A 15766-nucleotide genomic window follows, 5' to 3' on the forward strand; every position below is an offset into this window, starting at 1 on the left:
GGGGGTGGGAGGGGTGGGGCGGAGGGTGGGGAAGGACTGCCGGGGGTGCGTGGCGAGGCGCAAGGGAGGGGGCCAGGACGAGGCTGGGGGCGCGGGGGTGCGCGCGGCGGGGAGGCGCAGCCCCCGGAAGGTGTGAGTGAGCGGTGTGCGAGGGTGAATGCGAGTGAGTGTGTGCGCGCCGGAGCTCTCTGGGTTCCGCGAGGCGCGCGGGTGTCAGCTTGCAGCCGGGGCTCCTCCCTCCGGCCCCCCTGCCCAGCCCGGCGATCCCTCCTTCCTTCGCCGCTCGCCCCTCCCCGGCGGGCCAGGCGCTGGGACGCCCCGGCGGAGCAGGCGGCGGCGGCGAGTTGGGGAGCCCTGGGCTGGGCGCTGCCGGAGGGGCCCGAGCCGAGCCGCCCCCGCCCCGGCCCGGCCGCGCCGGCCCGCTTCCCGCGGGGCCACGCCCTGTCAAACTTTGTTGCTGCGGCCGCCGCGGCGGCGAGCCGAGCGGGCAGGCGAGCGGGAGGGAGGGAGGGGCGGGCGCCGGGCCGGGCCGGGCCGGGCGCGGGCGGCGAGGGGCTCGGAGAGCGGCGGCCCCGGCCCGCGGCCCCACCATGCCCCAGCTCGGCGGCGGCGGCGGCGGGGGAGGCGGCGGCGGCGGCGGCGGCTCGGGCGCCGGGGCGGCCGGCGGAGGGGACGACCTCGGGGCGAACGACGAGCTGATCCCCTTCCAAGACGAGGGGGGCGAGGAGCAGGAGCCGAGCAGCGACAGTGCCTCGGCGCAGCGGGACCTGGACGAGGTCAAGTCGTCCCTGGTCAACGAGTCGGAGAACCAGAGCAGCAGCTCGGACTCGGAGGTAAGGAGGCTCCCGGGGCCGACCCCGGGGGACCCCGGCCCCGCGCCCGCTCACCCGCCCTCGCCTTTGTGTCTCCTCCGCAGGCGGAGAGGCGTCCGCAGCCCGCCCGGGACGCCTTCCAGAAGCCGCGGGACTATTTCGCCGAAGGTACGTGCGGGTCTGGGCAGCCCCCACGCGCGGGCCCCGCTGCGCCCAGCGCCTCCGCTCAGGCCGCCCACGGTTCCCCTCGCCCCGTGGCCGTGCCCCTGCTCTCCGTCCCCCGCGGCCACAGCCGTCCTGGAGCGCGGTCCCCGCCCCGGGTCCCCTGCCGCTGCGCTGTCCCGGCGGCCCGGGCCTCACCCCCGCCTCGGTCTCACCCGCAGTGAGAAGGCCCCAGGACGGCGCGTTCTTTAAGGGCCCCCCGTACCCTGGGTACCCGTTCCTGATGATCCCGGACTTGAGCAGTCCGTACCTCTCCAACGGACCCCTGTCTCCGGGAGGAGCGCGCACGGTGAGTGCGGGTCGGGCCGCGCCGGGGCGGGTGGGGGGCCGGGCCGGCGGGATGCGCCCCCGGGCTCGGCGACGGGGTGGGGGATGGGGCCGTCTCGGGAGGATCCTGGGCAGAACGAGTTTGCGGAGTTGAACTATTCTGTGGCTGCCGAGCGTTAGGCTGCGCTGGCCAGTGCTTGCAGGAAAGTAAAGTTCCTTTAAAATTTACCCTTCTACTGGGGAAGAGGCTTTGGGGTCCATTTCTGGGGGTCTTCCCTGGCCTCCAAAATTCTTTGCTAGTAGTAAAGGAGAACTTGGATTTGTGCCCGCTTTTGGACGGGGGTGGGGGGGGGTGTCTCCCTTTCCTTCCTGGAAATCCGTCAGCTTTCCCTGGCAGTTGGGCAGTGGGCTGGGGGAGCTGGCTTGGCGACGTTGCCCCAGACTCCAGTTTCACTGGGCTGCTGCGAGTTCGTTCCTAAGAAACCCAGTATTCGTGGCGGATTATTCACACCCCCCTCCCTACCCCCAGCCGTCGAGCGGGGGCCTCAACTGTTCTGTGGAGCTTGGGATTTTAAACTCGCCTAGATGATTTCGAGGGTGACCCGAGGCATTCTTCAAGTTGAGGAACTTGGCTTTTTCCCCCTTTGTTGCCGGCTTTTCTCATTTAAAGCGAGCGCTGCGACACTTTAAACCTGTTAATGGGCGCGCATTGTGTGCTGCGCGCTGGCATTTAGAGCCGTGATTAAGCAAATTGACCGGGCCCCAGACGACGTGCAAATGAGGGCGGATTCCATCGCCCCCTCCCTGGCCCTAAACTCGCGCCCCCCGCGTCGCGAGGGGAGCAGCCCTGGGCAGGCAAGGCCTTTGTGTCCCCCGAGCCGCCGCCACCTCACCCCACCCCAGGCCAGCTGCTCAGGTGCTAGGTCCGATAGCAGATCTTCGGTGAGCACCTACCTACTGAGACTGTGACTGTTGTCGGACTCTTGCGCGCCGCCGTCCCTTGGGCCCCACGAGCACCGTAGTGGTTCTCTTTGCTTGCCAGTGCACGCCAGTTCGTTCTTTTTTCGGGGGCGGGAGGTGTTGGCGCCTCAGGAGCAGGCCTGACAAACTCACTTTATGCTTAAGCTGTCCTTAAATAAAGGTCATAATTAAAGGGCCGCCTGAGAAACGCTCTGTACTGAATGGGCGCTCCCTACTGTCATGGTACAGGGTCGATGGAGAGTGGAGGCGCTCTCCTGGCCGGAAGGGATATGGAGTGGAGGTGGGGGGCTCTGACCTGGGGAGAGGGGCGTGGGACCACACACCTTCATCTTTCTAACCGGGAAAGCCCCGCAGCTTTGTCCCTTCTTTGGAGCACCCCGGGAAGTCCTGAATATAAGCTGGATATGGGCGTCTGACTGGTGCCTTTTCTCATTCATATTGAAAGTGGATAAAGTAAAAAGTTGAGCAAAACAAGCAGCAGCGACTTTGTTTAGGTGTTCACTGATTCTCTTCCTTGTGCACCGATGTAGCTGAGTTCTAAAAGGGTTTTGGAAGCTCAGGTTTGCTAGGGTTCCTGTAACAAAGTCCCATTTTTCCATTTACCATTAGATGTCCAGAGAGAGGAGTCTGGGAGGCATTAAAGAGTCAGCACTGATCCAGGTCCTGGTGCAGACCAAGTCACCAGAAGTGTCCCAAATATGACCAGTTTTTCCCTCAAGCAGGCTGTTCCTTCCACCTACCCGTTTCTCTTTGGGGTGCTTTGACTCTTCCTCTTTGAAGGAGAACTCTGACAACTGCCTGTCTTCATCTGTTGCTCCCCCCACCCCCACCCCAAGAGCCTCCGGGGGACTGGTTTTCTGTTTGTGTCGGTTCCCGTCTTTCCACCATCTTCTACTGCCCTTCTTTCTTTCTTCCATCTTACATGTTCTTTTGCCTCAGAACTTCCACAGGCTGATTTCTTGCTGGTCCTGAGGATTCCTGATTACTAAATCCAGGCCTGCGTGGGAATTTTGGAGCCCTCCTTGGAGAAGCCAACCTTCTCCTCTGCATGTCTCTCTGACTGTCCCTGCTCATTCCTGCAGCTGTTCACTGCCCTGGCCCATGTCACCATCCTTCTTTTAAGCCTCCAGGGACACTCAAGTCCCTGTTGTCGACCTTTCCTAAAGATCTTAGTGTACCCTGTCCCACTCTCCTACATAATCTGGTCTCCCTGGTGAACTTCCCGTATAGAAGTAAGTTCAATCTCCCTGTAGTTTCTGTGCCCCTTCTGTGCCTTTAATTGTGTTAGGCCTGCCTGGTTCAAAATTTATTGATATACTGGGGGAGTTTCCTGCAGTTAGATGAGCTCAATAGAACCTGCTAATTTTGACCCTAGCCTTGAACATCATGGGCTTTTCAGAAAGCAAGCGAGGAAACACTTAAGCACTTGATTGTCTGGACTATAGGGTCAAGAGGATACTTTTCCTGTGGATGATTATATTAACGTAATTAATGTGATTTTCACGGGAGGCAAACTATAGGTGCAGACCAAGTGGTCCTCTTTTGGGGTCCAAGCCTGGTAAAATGAATGTACATAGATAAGGGGTAGAAGAGGGGAGAGGGAGGTAACTGAAGCTGGACGCAGAGGGGTGCCTGGAATATATGATCTGCTCTCCCTTTTGGCATCCTGGGTCTTTTTTTGTTTTACTACTAGATTTCACAACCTTAGGCGTTGCTACTCTAAAGCCTCTAAGTAGTACAAAACTGGGTGACTTCAGTTCTCTGCTGTTCTCACACTTTCTGGAAATACCAAGCCACAAGCAAAAGTAGGGGTTGGCTGGAGGTTTTCAGGGTGTTAATTGGCCCTAGGAATAGCAAGCAAGAGGGCTGCCGCACCCTCATGCACTGGCATAATTCCTGCTGGGATGACTGGGGGCTGGCCAGTCCCGCAGTTTGGACTTGTCTTCCCCATGCGTTACCTTTGCCCTCCACTCTGGTTTGGCTGGGAGGCTGGGAAGTGGCCTCTTCCTGAGGCTCTTTAGAGAAGAGGTCCCCTTAGCCTGGGGTGTGTGCCAAGCCTCCAAGCCATGATTCATTCTCCTCTGGAGCCCTGGGGACCCTGTGGCCTATGAAGAGATGAATAACTGCCACAAACCGTCTTTCACTCCCTCCAAAAGCCACCCTGAAATGACACATTCATTCATGAAAAGGCTTCACAAGTTTTCTAAACCACCTTGGTGCTGTTGACTAGTTTTTTTGTTAGGAAAATGTAAGCCAACACAGAGGAAAGTGGATGTCAAAAATAGTGTAAGACTGGGGCGCCTGGGTGGCTCACTGGGTTAAGCATTCGACTTCAGCTCAGGTCATGACCTCTTGGTTCGTGGGTTCGAGCCCCGCGTCGGGCTCTGTGTTGACAGCTCAGAGCCTGGAGCCTGCTTCAGATTCTGTGTCTCCCTCTCTCTCTCAAAAATAAATAAATGTTAAAGAGTTAAAAAAAAATAGTGTAAGACTAATAAGAGCCAAAAAGAAGACGTTGAATGTGATTCGGTGACTTAGCTATGAAATGGTAGAGGGTAGTTTGACCGTGACATGTGTGCTAATGGCATTTTGGAAAAGAACACTTCTGGGTATAGTTGTCAAGGGAGTCTATGGCTTGGGGTTCCAGTTCATGAATTTAAGAACCACTGTCATGCAGCTCAAGCATCGCATTGCTGGCACCTTTCTTGGACACCATCTCGACTCAGGCTTCTGTATGAAGTTGTTCTGTTCTCCAAACGTGTGCATGTTTTTCAGTCCTTCCTATCCTGTCGCTTCCCATGGGAGGTCTTGCAAGTATCCTGGATGCTCTGGTTTTCTGCCCGACATGAAGGAACCCAAGCAGAAATCTATGTGTACAGATAGAGAAGTTGTCTGTCTTTAGAAGCTGTGTGTAAAAGCTGATAAGTAAATCTTTTTCTTCTGGAAGATCAGTATAAACATGCTGCTTTTGGTAAAATTCTTTAAAGCCATTTCATCTAAATATAACTTCTGTTCCATGTTTTTCTAAATATAACTCAGGGTTTAATGAGGGTTTTTTTTTACATGGAATGAGCTTTTGCAAGGGCCCTGCCTGTGTGGCGGAACTTTTGGCACTTGGATTGCTGGGACAAATGATGAGCAGTTCGGTGGAGGGGACTTGAACCCTGTCAGTCTTTTTTCTTTGAGTAGATGGATCTGGCAGGGTCACCTGACTTGCTTTAGTGTTGGAAAGTTATAGGCTGGTCTCATTCTTCATCGATCTCCCTTCTTGGGATTCTTGAGGAGAAAGTAGGCTGGTACACTAACAAAAAGTAACCTTTAACATAGTGTTCCTGCCTTTATAGTGATGTGCAAAGTTACAAAATTGTGACCTAAAGAATGACATAATGATTGACTCACTGGAAGATGCAATAATCCAAATATATATAATGCAGATATCCTACTTATATTCCAATTTATTTATTTTTTAAAAATGTTTCATTTATGTATTTGAGAGCAAGAAAGAGAGGGAGCGTGTGTGCACATGCGAGTCAGGGTAGGGCGGAGAGAGAAGGAGGGAGAGAGAATCCCAAGCAGGCTCCATGCTGTCAGCGCAGAGCCCGACACAGGGCTTGAACCCACGAACTGTGAGATCATGACCTGAGCCGAAACCAAGAATTGGATACTTAACCGAGTCACCCAGGTGTCCAATATAGTCATTCCAATTTAGAGTCAACTTTACTTGCCAAACTGGGGAAATTTAGATTGGCATTCTTAAGATTAATTCATAATTCTTCAATTTCATCTGATATTTACTGAGGACCTATCATGGCAGTGGCTCAGGGATATGGGAGATATGATGAAGTAGATCCAGCTTTGCCCTAAAGGGCTTAAAAATTGAAGTAGTGTTGGGGCACCTGGGTGGCTCAGTCGGTTGAGTGTCTGACTTCAGCTCAGGTCATGATCTCACAGTCTGTGAGTTCGAGTCCCGCATCGGGCTCTGTGCTGACAGCTCCGAGCCTGGAGCCTGCTTCAGATTCTGTGCCTCCCTCTCTCTCTGCCCCTCTCCCGCTTATGCTCTCTCTCTGTCTGTCTGTCTGTCTCTCTCTCTCTCTCAAAAAGTAAATAAACATCAAAAAAAAAAAATAAGCTTGTTGAAGAAAAGTTGTTTTGGGCTAGTATGATCAAGGAACTTAGGGAGAAGAAATTGTTTGAAACTAGTCCCTGAAGTGCCTGGTTAGCTGATTTGGTAAAGCATGTGACTCCTTATCTTGGGGTTGTGAGTTCAAGTCCCACACTGGGTGTAGAGATTACTTAAAAAATAAAATCTTTAAAAACAAACAAACAACTAGTCCCTGAAACTCAGTCATTCTTTATTTTATTTTTTTTAATGTTTATTTATTTTTGAGAGAGGGAGAGAGACAGAGCCTGAGCAGATGACAGGGATGCAGAGAGAGAGGGAGACATAGAATCCAAAGCAGGCTCCAGGCTCCGAGCTGTCAGCACAGATCCCAACACGGGGCTTGAACCCATGAGCTGTGAGATCATGACCTGAGCCGAAGTCGGACACTTAACCGACTGAGCCACCCAGGCGCCCCAGTCATTCTTTAATTCAATGTAATTCTTGTTAATTATAAAAAAAATTTTAAACATGCAGGAGTGAGAAGTGTTAAGTCTTCCTTCACCCCAATCATGAGGTGGAAGCCAGCACTGGGAGAGCAAAGGCAAAAAGTTCAGGGCTGTCTGGGGTAATACAAGTTACTCCATTTGGCTGCATGATGAGGGGCCAGGGCATGGGATGCCTTGAATGTCATGAAAGAATCTGGGCTTACTCAGGAAGTGGCTGAGAACCATAGAAAATTACACTGGGAAGTGATGTGGCTAGTATGTTTGCCTAGACTATAGTGATTGGAGGGAGAAGATCTGAAAGGAGCTACAAGGGTTAGGAGACTCACAGGAGTCTGGGGTGATGTGAAAAGTGCTCCCAAGAGTAACTGGATGGAGAGGAAGGGTAGGATGGGAGAGACTGGAATGGTGACTTGAATTTATGCGGGGAGGGGAAGTAATCTAAGGCAGAAAGTGGCTGATGTCACACTAACTCTTGGTGTCTGAGCCTCGGTGCCTCCGAGGGAATGACTTCTTCCATGTGGGACCCTGGTGTGCCATCTTTGCCCCCCCCCCCCGAACGGATGCTCATTGACTACTCTGGGAACAGCAGAACTCACAGGCTGCCAGGGTCTTTTCATTTGGAGGAACTGCTAAGTTTCATTGGAGACACCTGGGGTGTGAGCAGGTGATGCGTGGATAGCTGAAACTGCAGATCGGGATGATGCAAGCGAGCCAGAGAAGAAGGGACAGGCTGCTCCGAGCAGAGAAAGAAGTCCCTGAGGCAGGATGGAAAGGAGCTTTTGCCAAGGTAAGAGGAGCGCCCAGGTCCTGTGACATTATGGAAGCTGGTCCTCACTGTCAGATGCCACAGAGAGAGGAGACAAGAAGACGGTGGAATGAAGAGGAGCTTTGGGAATTTAGCAACAGGAAGCTATTGGTGCCCACTGAGACCAGCAGTTCAGGCAACGGGAGTGATGAAGCCGGGGAGGCAGAGGTACTAGCTCAGCACTTCCCAGTCGGGTGCCCGGGTGCTGTGTTGTGGACTGGTCCCAGGTAGTGGCCCGTCCCTCACTTAGCCGGAACCCCAGACCAGACTTCCCTCTCTACCCCTGTGTACCTTACACATTTCCTGTCTACTGTCACCTGGACAACCCATTTAAGATGTTTGGCTATGGCAAGTAGAGGGAAGGGAAGAGCCGCGGGCCTTGGAGAGGGTGTGTTTGGGATGCTGGCGTGGGAGCCTGTTCGTAGGGCAGTGGGCTAGGGTGGAAGATGAATGGAGAAGACGAGGGGGAAGGGGAAATGAGAATGGAACTGGGAAGAAGGCAGTCTTCTTTCATGGATGGAGGACGCTCAGCAGTAGATGTCCTTCCAGTTTTACAGACTCGCCCAAGAGTTGAAGATGGGGATGTATGTGCAGAGGTGGAGCTGGCCGAAATTGAGGGGCAGTGCCTTGGATGGTTGGATGGCTTTGTGTCCTCAAATCAGGGCAGGGTGGCTGGAGCGGGAGTCTTGGACATGTCGTCAGTACGGGCCCTTCCTCTTCACCCCACTATAAAACCAAAAACGTTGGGAACCTTCTAGCTACATGTTAAATGATGAACCTTTGGGCATTGATTGGAAGATAGGACCCACCTGGTAAGTGTTTCCTCTTTTTAATGTCTGGGGCTGGCTGATTCTGAAGGATGATAAAGGTGGAATCAAAATACAACTCCTTTGCTGTCAGGAGCAGATACTGAGGTATGATAAATAATTGGGGCTGGAAAAGGACTGACTGCTTAAAAGCTTATAGAAAACTGCCCCCAATTGGCTAACCTGATCATGTATTTTAGGAGGAGGTTTTTAAATGTCTCACATGTTTATTATTATTTTTTAATGTTGATTTATTTTTGAGAGAGAGAGAGGGAGAGGGGCAGAGAGAGAGGGAAAGAGAGCATCCCAAGCAGGCTCCGCACTGTCAGTGCAGATCCCAATGTGGGGCTCGATCTCACGAATCAAGATGAGATCATGACGTGAGCCGAAGTCAAGAGTCAGACGCTTAACCGACTGAGCCACCCAGGTGCCCCATTATATGTTCCATGTTTTATTGTTTTCTCCCAAACTGGATTGGATTTAAGGGACAGTGATATAAATGCAATTTCCCAACCCTCGGCATTCGGGGATGAAGGGAACACAGGGAAGTAAAGGGGGCTTGCCTTTTCCTCTCTACCACATGTGCTACTTAGTGAACAGCTCTGGGATGCTGTACAGTTTCTTTCTTAGACTCATAAGTTGTTAGAATGCTCTGAGTTAGCTCAGTTGATAGGTACCTTTAAGGTTCTAAAATAAATTTCAGAATCTTAAATCTTTTCTTTTCATTATGTATGTAGCCTACAGATTTTCATGGGAAGATGAACAGTTTGTTTAGAAATACATTTCAGAGTTTGAAAATAAAATCCTACAAATGTCTTCCTAAACATGGCCCTTTTCAGGACCTTTTGTGGAAGTGATAAGGGGTGCTAACTTTAGTTATCTGGAGTCCTCAGGACAGGAAATGAACTCCCATTCATGCTTTCAAACTGTGCTATAGCATTTTGAAGTTGTTTTGTTGTTGTTGTTGTTATTTATTTATTTTGAGAGTGAAAGAGTGTGTGTGTGAGCAGGGGAGAGGGGCAGAGGGAGAGAGAAATCCCAAGCAGGCTCCACACTCAGCACAGAGCCCAGCATGGGGCTCGATCTCATGACCCTGGGATCATGCTCTGAGCCAAAATCAGGAGTCGGACGCTTAACCAACTGAGCCACCCATACGCCCCAGAACTATAGCATTTTAGAACTCTGTCTCATTCAAGAGGAACAAGGCACCAAGTGTTCACCATAATTGTGGAAGGTAACCATAAAATAAATATAAACAAAGAATTCCCAAAAGAAGAAACTACAAATGACCACCACATATGTGAAACTGTGTTCAACCTCCCAGGTAGTCAAACAATGCTAGAAAAGAAAAGAATCTTTTTTGTTTTATTTTGTTTTGGTTTTTTGGCCCACCAAATTACCAGAGATTTTGTCTTAATGAGATTTTTAAATACTGGCAAATGTATGGTAAAGTGGGTGCTCTCATTTGCTCTTCCTGAGGGGCGTTAAGAGCTCCACCCCATTTGGAAAGCGCTTGGCAGTAGCTGCTAAAACCTTAATATTTCTCATAGCTTCTGACCTGCTATGAAATAGATACTTATTCCTATTTTGCTGCTGTGCAGGCAGATTAGTAGAGGTCAAGTATCTTGTTCAAGGTCATGCTACTGATAATCGACCGGTGCAAAGATTTGAACTTGGTTGTGAGTTTAAAGTCTAGGTGTTCCCCGTTCCACCCTTGTGACTTTACCCACAGGCCTGATGTAACTAACTCCTCCTCTTGGGAGGACAGCTGACCTTTGTTTCGCAGTTCAGAAATCCTGATGTGAGTTACCAGTTGGGGTGGAGGGTGGCACATTTGTTCCGACTTTATGAACCAGACCTGGGAATGTGCCTTCCCAAATAGACCGTGTGTGAGTGAGTGGCTGGGGTTTGAGTTGTTCTATCACGACTGTGCTCCGGAAGACTTAAATAACCTTTAATGGGTGGCCCCCAGAGCTTTACCACCACTCATTACCCTCTTTGGGAGAAAAAAGTGGTTATCTACTAACATTGGAACTGTTTTGAACTTGGGACAGTTTTTCCTTGTTGAAGTGGGCGAGGGTTGGAAGATTACACAGTGTGTCTTTGGTGTGGAAGAAGGGGGAGGCATAAACGTGCTTGCTACCCCTGCCACTTGGATTACAACATAGTTTGGTTAATAAACCGAGCTCTGGTGAACCGAGTATGCAAATATTATTTCCCTGTTATTTATTTTATAAAATACTGTATAAATTGGTTGCCTTTTTAAAGCTAAGTTAAAAATCAGTCCCAGTCATTTATAACTATTACAGTAAATTGAGTATTAAAGAAATAAATAACTAAACATTTACACAGAATTATTTTAAGAATTACAGAGAATGTATTAGTCTCCTCCTTACTCCCCTTTCTGTGTGTGTGTGTGTGTGTGTGTGTGTGTGTGTGTGTAAGATGGTTTGACATCAGGATTCAGGTAATTCAGTGCTTTTTCTTTCACTTCCCAAATTATCTTTCAGGTGGTTTCTTTTTGAAAACAATAGCATGGTGGAAAGATTAATTAGAAGGGCTTCTGAGTATGGTTGATAGAAGCTGGGGAGGCACTTGGGGTCCTAAGTAAGCCCTTCTTGAGATCTGGCTATTGCAAGACACTAAATCTTAGTGAGATAAATGTCTTAAACCTCATACAGTGAATGGGGTCATTATTTGTAGGAACGTCTATAAAAAAATGTGTGGAAAACAAAAAAACATAAATATGAGAGATAGAAACTGTGATTAAAAAATTTTTAAAAATAGTTGGATCTAGGGCTGCCCGGCTGGCTCAGTGAGTGGAGCATGTGATTCTTGGTCTCAGGGTTGTGAGTTCAAGCTCCATACTGGGCATAGAGCTTACTTTAAAAAAAAAAAAAATGAGGAAGAAATGAGGAAGAAAAAAGAAGTAGGAATCAATGGTGTGAAAAGCAGATCAGTTTACAAATCCATATTTGTTGGCAGTAGTGATTTCTGATGTTTGGGACTACATTCTTCTCCATAAATTGCAAAAAGTGTACATTGGGGTCACTAAGGTCAGATTTATAACGCATACCTGCTAGGGTGGGTTGGGTGTTCTTCCCTCAGGTTCCTCTGCAAGGACCCTCTGCCTGGGTACCCTGTAGCCCTCTGAGCTGGAAGGGAGCATCCGGCCCGGCCCACCCCACCCATGAGGAGCATAAGCTCAGGATGATCGTGAACTTGCCTGGATCAAACAGTTAGGAAGAATGGAAGCAGGACTAGGATTTGCTCAGCTGCATCACTGGGCTTTACTTTCTCCACTGCTCCGAGGGGTCTACAGCAAGCCCTGCAGAAAGCAGTGCTACAAGGAAAGTACACCTCAAAATACTTCTTTATTAAACTGTAACACCTGACTCATGAAAAGTGACTTACAGGGGCACCTGGGTGGCTCATCGGTTGGGTGTCCAACTTCAGCTCAAGTCAGGATCTTGCAGTTCATGAGTTCGAGCCCTGTGTTAGGCTGTGTGCTGACAGCTCAGAATCTGGAACCTGCTTCGGATTCTGTGTTTCCCTCTCTCTCTGCCCCTCCCCCGCTTGCATTCTGTCTCCATCTCTCTCTCTCTCTCTCTCTCTCTCAAAAATTAAAACATTAAAAAAATTAAAAAAAAAGTGACTCACAGACATTTGTTGAATGTTGACAGCATGAATATTTAACATCAACATTTAAAAAAAACAGCCCTATAAGCACCTGCAGTGTTCCAGGGCACTATGTCACACTGTTTACAACTGTTACCACATGGGACACTTGCGTGACTACTACCGGAAGCTCTCTCTTATCCCTGAGTAAGCTGCGATAGAGCCTAAGTGCAGGGCCAGGATCACCTGTGTGGGAAGTGTTAGGGCCATCATTCCAGCCACAGTCCTAGACTGTCCCTGTACTGAGAGTTGGCAACCAAGTTAATGTGAAAATGCCATTTGGAACAATTCACAAAGCAGTAGTGTGTACAAGTAAGAGATGAGCGAGGAGTAACATCTCTGCATTTGTTCCTTTCGGTGTCATTTCCAGCCCTATCACAGAGGAGGCACTTATAATCCCTGCTTCTGCCTGGGATAGTCAGAACTTTAATGGCTGGTCTCTTTACAGTTTCAGAGATGGAGTTCATTGTTGTCTCCATCTTTCTTTGCCTTGCTGTGCACTGCAGCTTTGCTTAATCTATTCCCTCCAATCCCCCTTGTGTTTTTCTTCTCACATCTTGAGGCAGTAAACTTGGTTCCTTAGATACCATATATGTAAGATCGTCATGTGCATCTGTCGACTTGGTCTGTAGTCTGTTGTCTGCTTCCTACTCCTGACCAGCCCCACTTTCTTGCACATGTATGCATTTTTTCTTTCTTTCTTTCTTTCTTTCTTTCTTTCTTTCTTTCTTTCTTTCTTTTTCTTTTTTTTTTTTTTTAAGATTTTATTTTTCAAGCAGCCTCTACACCCAACGTGGGACTCAAACCCACAACCGTGAGATGAAGAGTCACACGCTCCACCACCAACTGAGCCAGCCAGGCACCCCAGAGTATGATTTTCTGTGTATATTGGATAGAGTCTTTGCTTATCTATTTAACTGTTTTCCAGGAGGAATCCATGGAGGAGAGGTAGAGCATTAGAGCAGGAGTGTTAAAGATATGTGACACGAAAACACTTGACACCATAAGCTTTTGTGTTGTAAAATGCTTGTCAGGGAGATGCTGGTGCTGAAGCTTGGAGTTGGAAAGGCATCATGATAGCAGGGGTGTTCCCAGACCCTCCTAAGGAGAGTTAATGCAGGGAGGGGCTGGGATGGTAAGAGCACCTGGAGTTTGGGAAAGCCTCTTAATAAGCAGTTGCTTTTGCTTGACATTGAAAGAGGAGAGAGGAACTTGTGTGGAGAGCAGTGCAAGGCCTGAGGGGTAGAGGAGCAAACCGACAGGCCTCTCCTTTTCCCTCTGGGAGGCAATCTGGCTAAAGGGTCTGAGACTTGAGTCTTGGCCTTGAATCTCAGCCCAGCCATGGTCTGGCTCTGTGCCCCTGTGGCCCTAGGGCACTCTTTGGCAAAATGGGGATAATGGTGTATTTGAAGGTTACTGGATTAAAATTTTGGCTAAATAGACTGCATTTTAAAACCAGGGTTTGTACAAGGCTAAAACTAAATGCATCATAGAATCTCTGGGATATAAAAAGAAATGACTAATGTCATCAGAATAATTTATAGTATTATTACAACTTTATTAAGATGTTTAGCGGCCAAGACTTTTAGTCAATATCTTAATAAGTGGATGTTTTCTTGCACTATTTTAAAATATTTTTTTAAAGTTTATTTATTTATTTATTTATTTAGAAAGAGAGAGCACGAGGGAGAGAGAATCCCAAACAGGCTCTGTGCTGTGAGCGTGAAGCCTGATGCAGGGCTCTATCCCACTATTGAACCACCCAGGCATCCCTTGAAATATTTTTATAGGAAATGCTCAAATGGTATAGTCATGGGAGAACCAGGAATGCTTAAACAAAAGTAATTAGCACATCAACTTTCAGTACTTAATGCAGATTTTGGGCTTACATGGTTATCAATTGCCTTTGGAAAGAGTTACATATTACTGTAACAATTGCCAGTTTATGTGAATTATTAATTAGTTGTCAACAGAATGATATATACAATTAGTTCATATATATGGAGTATATATGTTAATTAATTTTAACTTTTTATTTTGAGATAATTTCAGACACAGAGAAAGTACAAGATAGTATGAGGAATTCCCATGTGTTTTCCTCTAGATTTCACCAAATGTTAACATTTGCTACGTTTTATTTATCTTTCTTTCTATAACTTTTTCTTTGAACCATTTGAGAGTAAGTTGCAAATACAATGCTCCTTTACCCCTAGGCAACTTCATGTATAGGTCTAAAAACGGATAACCATTACCACAATATAGTTCTCAAAATCAGGAAATTTTGTCCTACTGTCTCATCTATAGACCTTATTCCAATTTTGCTGGTTGTCTTCTCAATGTCTTTTCTAGCAAAAGAAAATATTTAAAAGAATTTGGGGGCACCTGGCTGGCTCAATGGGTGGAGCATTTGACTCTTGATCTTGGGGTTGTGAGTTCAAGACCCATGTTGGGTGTAGAGATTACTTAAGAATAAAATCTTAGGGGTGACCAGATGGCTCAGTCAATTAAGCATCCGACTCTTGATTTTGGCTCAGGTCATGATCTCGTGGTTCGTGGGAAGTAGCCCCTGGTCATATTGGGATTCTTTTTTTCCCTCTCTCTCTGCTCCTTCCCTGCTCTCTCTTTCTCTCTCTCAAAGTAAATAAATAAACATTTAAAAATAATAATAAATCCTTAAAAAAAAATTGGGGGATGAGGTGTCCAGAATGAGCCAAGGTCATGTGGTATACTTGGTTGTGTGTCTTTAGACTCCTTCAATCTAGAACAGCTCTTCAGTCTGTTTTGTGTCTCTCGTGTTCTTGACTTTTGGAGATTACAAGCCATTTATTTTGTAAAAGGACCTTGAATTCTGCTTTTCTTCAGATGTTTCTTCACGAGTAGGTTCAGGTTGTATATTTGGGGCATGAACCCTATGTAGTTGATAGCATGCCCTTCTCGGTGCTTCTCCTCATGAGACACCATCTATTTTTCCCACTACAGTTGATGTTCCTTATGATCACTTGGTAAAAATTATGTCTGCCAGGTTTCTCCAAGGAAGTTACTATTTCTCCTCTTTGTAATTAGTAAGTGTCTTGCGGGAAGATAACTTCGTGACTATGTAAATGACCCGTTTCTCATCAAACTTTCATCCATCGTTTTTAATATCCATTGGTGTTTCTTGCCAGAAATAATTATTACTCTGGTAGTGGCCAAATTGATGGTCACATTTTGAACGTTTGACATTGTCGTGGGAGAATAGTAATTTCACAGCTCTGTAAGTGCCTGGATTGTTTCTGTGTTGCTGTACAGCATATTTGTGAATTCACGGTTTTGAAATCTTGTGAAATATTGAGGTAGCAACAGTGACATTCTTCTCTACATTCTTCATAGGATGTAAAGAACTTCCTAATTAGATTTTTAGGTTTTTATCTGATGACTCCTATGGAGTTTTCTCACAGTCTGGATTTTGTTAAATGCAACCCCATGATATCCTATAACATGTTTTTCTGTCCTTTGTAATTCCTGAAAATTGTTAGCCGGATTTAGATTTTTGTTTTAAAGTGAATTGGTTTTATTGTTGAATTGAATTATTTATTTAGTGATTTTTGATT

General features: G+C 47.8%; 1 protein-coding gene across 4 annotated transcripts in view; it reads left to right on the forward strand.

The window, feature by feature from the left end:
• Positions 1 to 575: 575 nt before the first annotated feature.
• The window catches only part of TCF7L1 (transcription factor 7 like 1), a 159682-nt gene continuing 144491 nt past the window's right edge, over positions 576 to 15766 (forward strand). For all 4 annotated transcript variants that reach the window (XM_043603837.1, XM_043603838.1, XM_043603839.1 and 1 more), the window contains exons 1-3: positions 576 to 833; positions 917 to 980; positions 1196 to 1323. In XM_043603837.1, the coding sequence (XP_043459772.1) occupies positions 591 to 833; positions 917 to 980; positions 1196 to 1323 (435 nt within the window). In that variant the 5' untranslated portion in view covers positions 576 to 590. The remainder of the gene's footprint in view (positions 834 to 916; positions 981 to 1195; positions 1324 to 15766) is intronic.

This window comes from Prionailurus bengalensis, chromosome A3, assembly GCF_016509475.1.
Source record: "Prionailurus bengalensis isolate Pbe53 chromosome A3, Fcat_Pben_1.1_paternal_pri, whole genome shotgun sequence".
NCBI classification, from domain to species: Eukaryota; Metazoa; Chordata; class Mammalia; order Carnivora; family Felidae; genus Prionailurus; species Prionailurus bengalensis.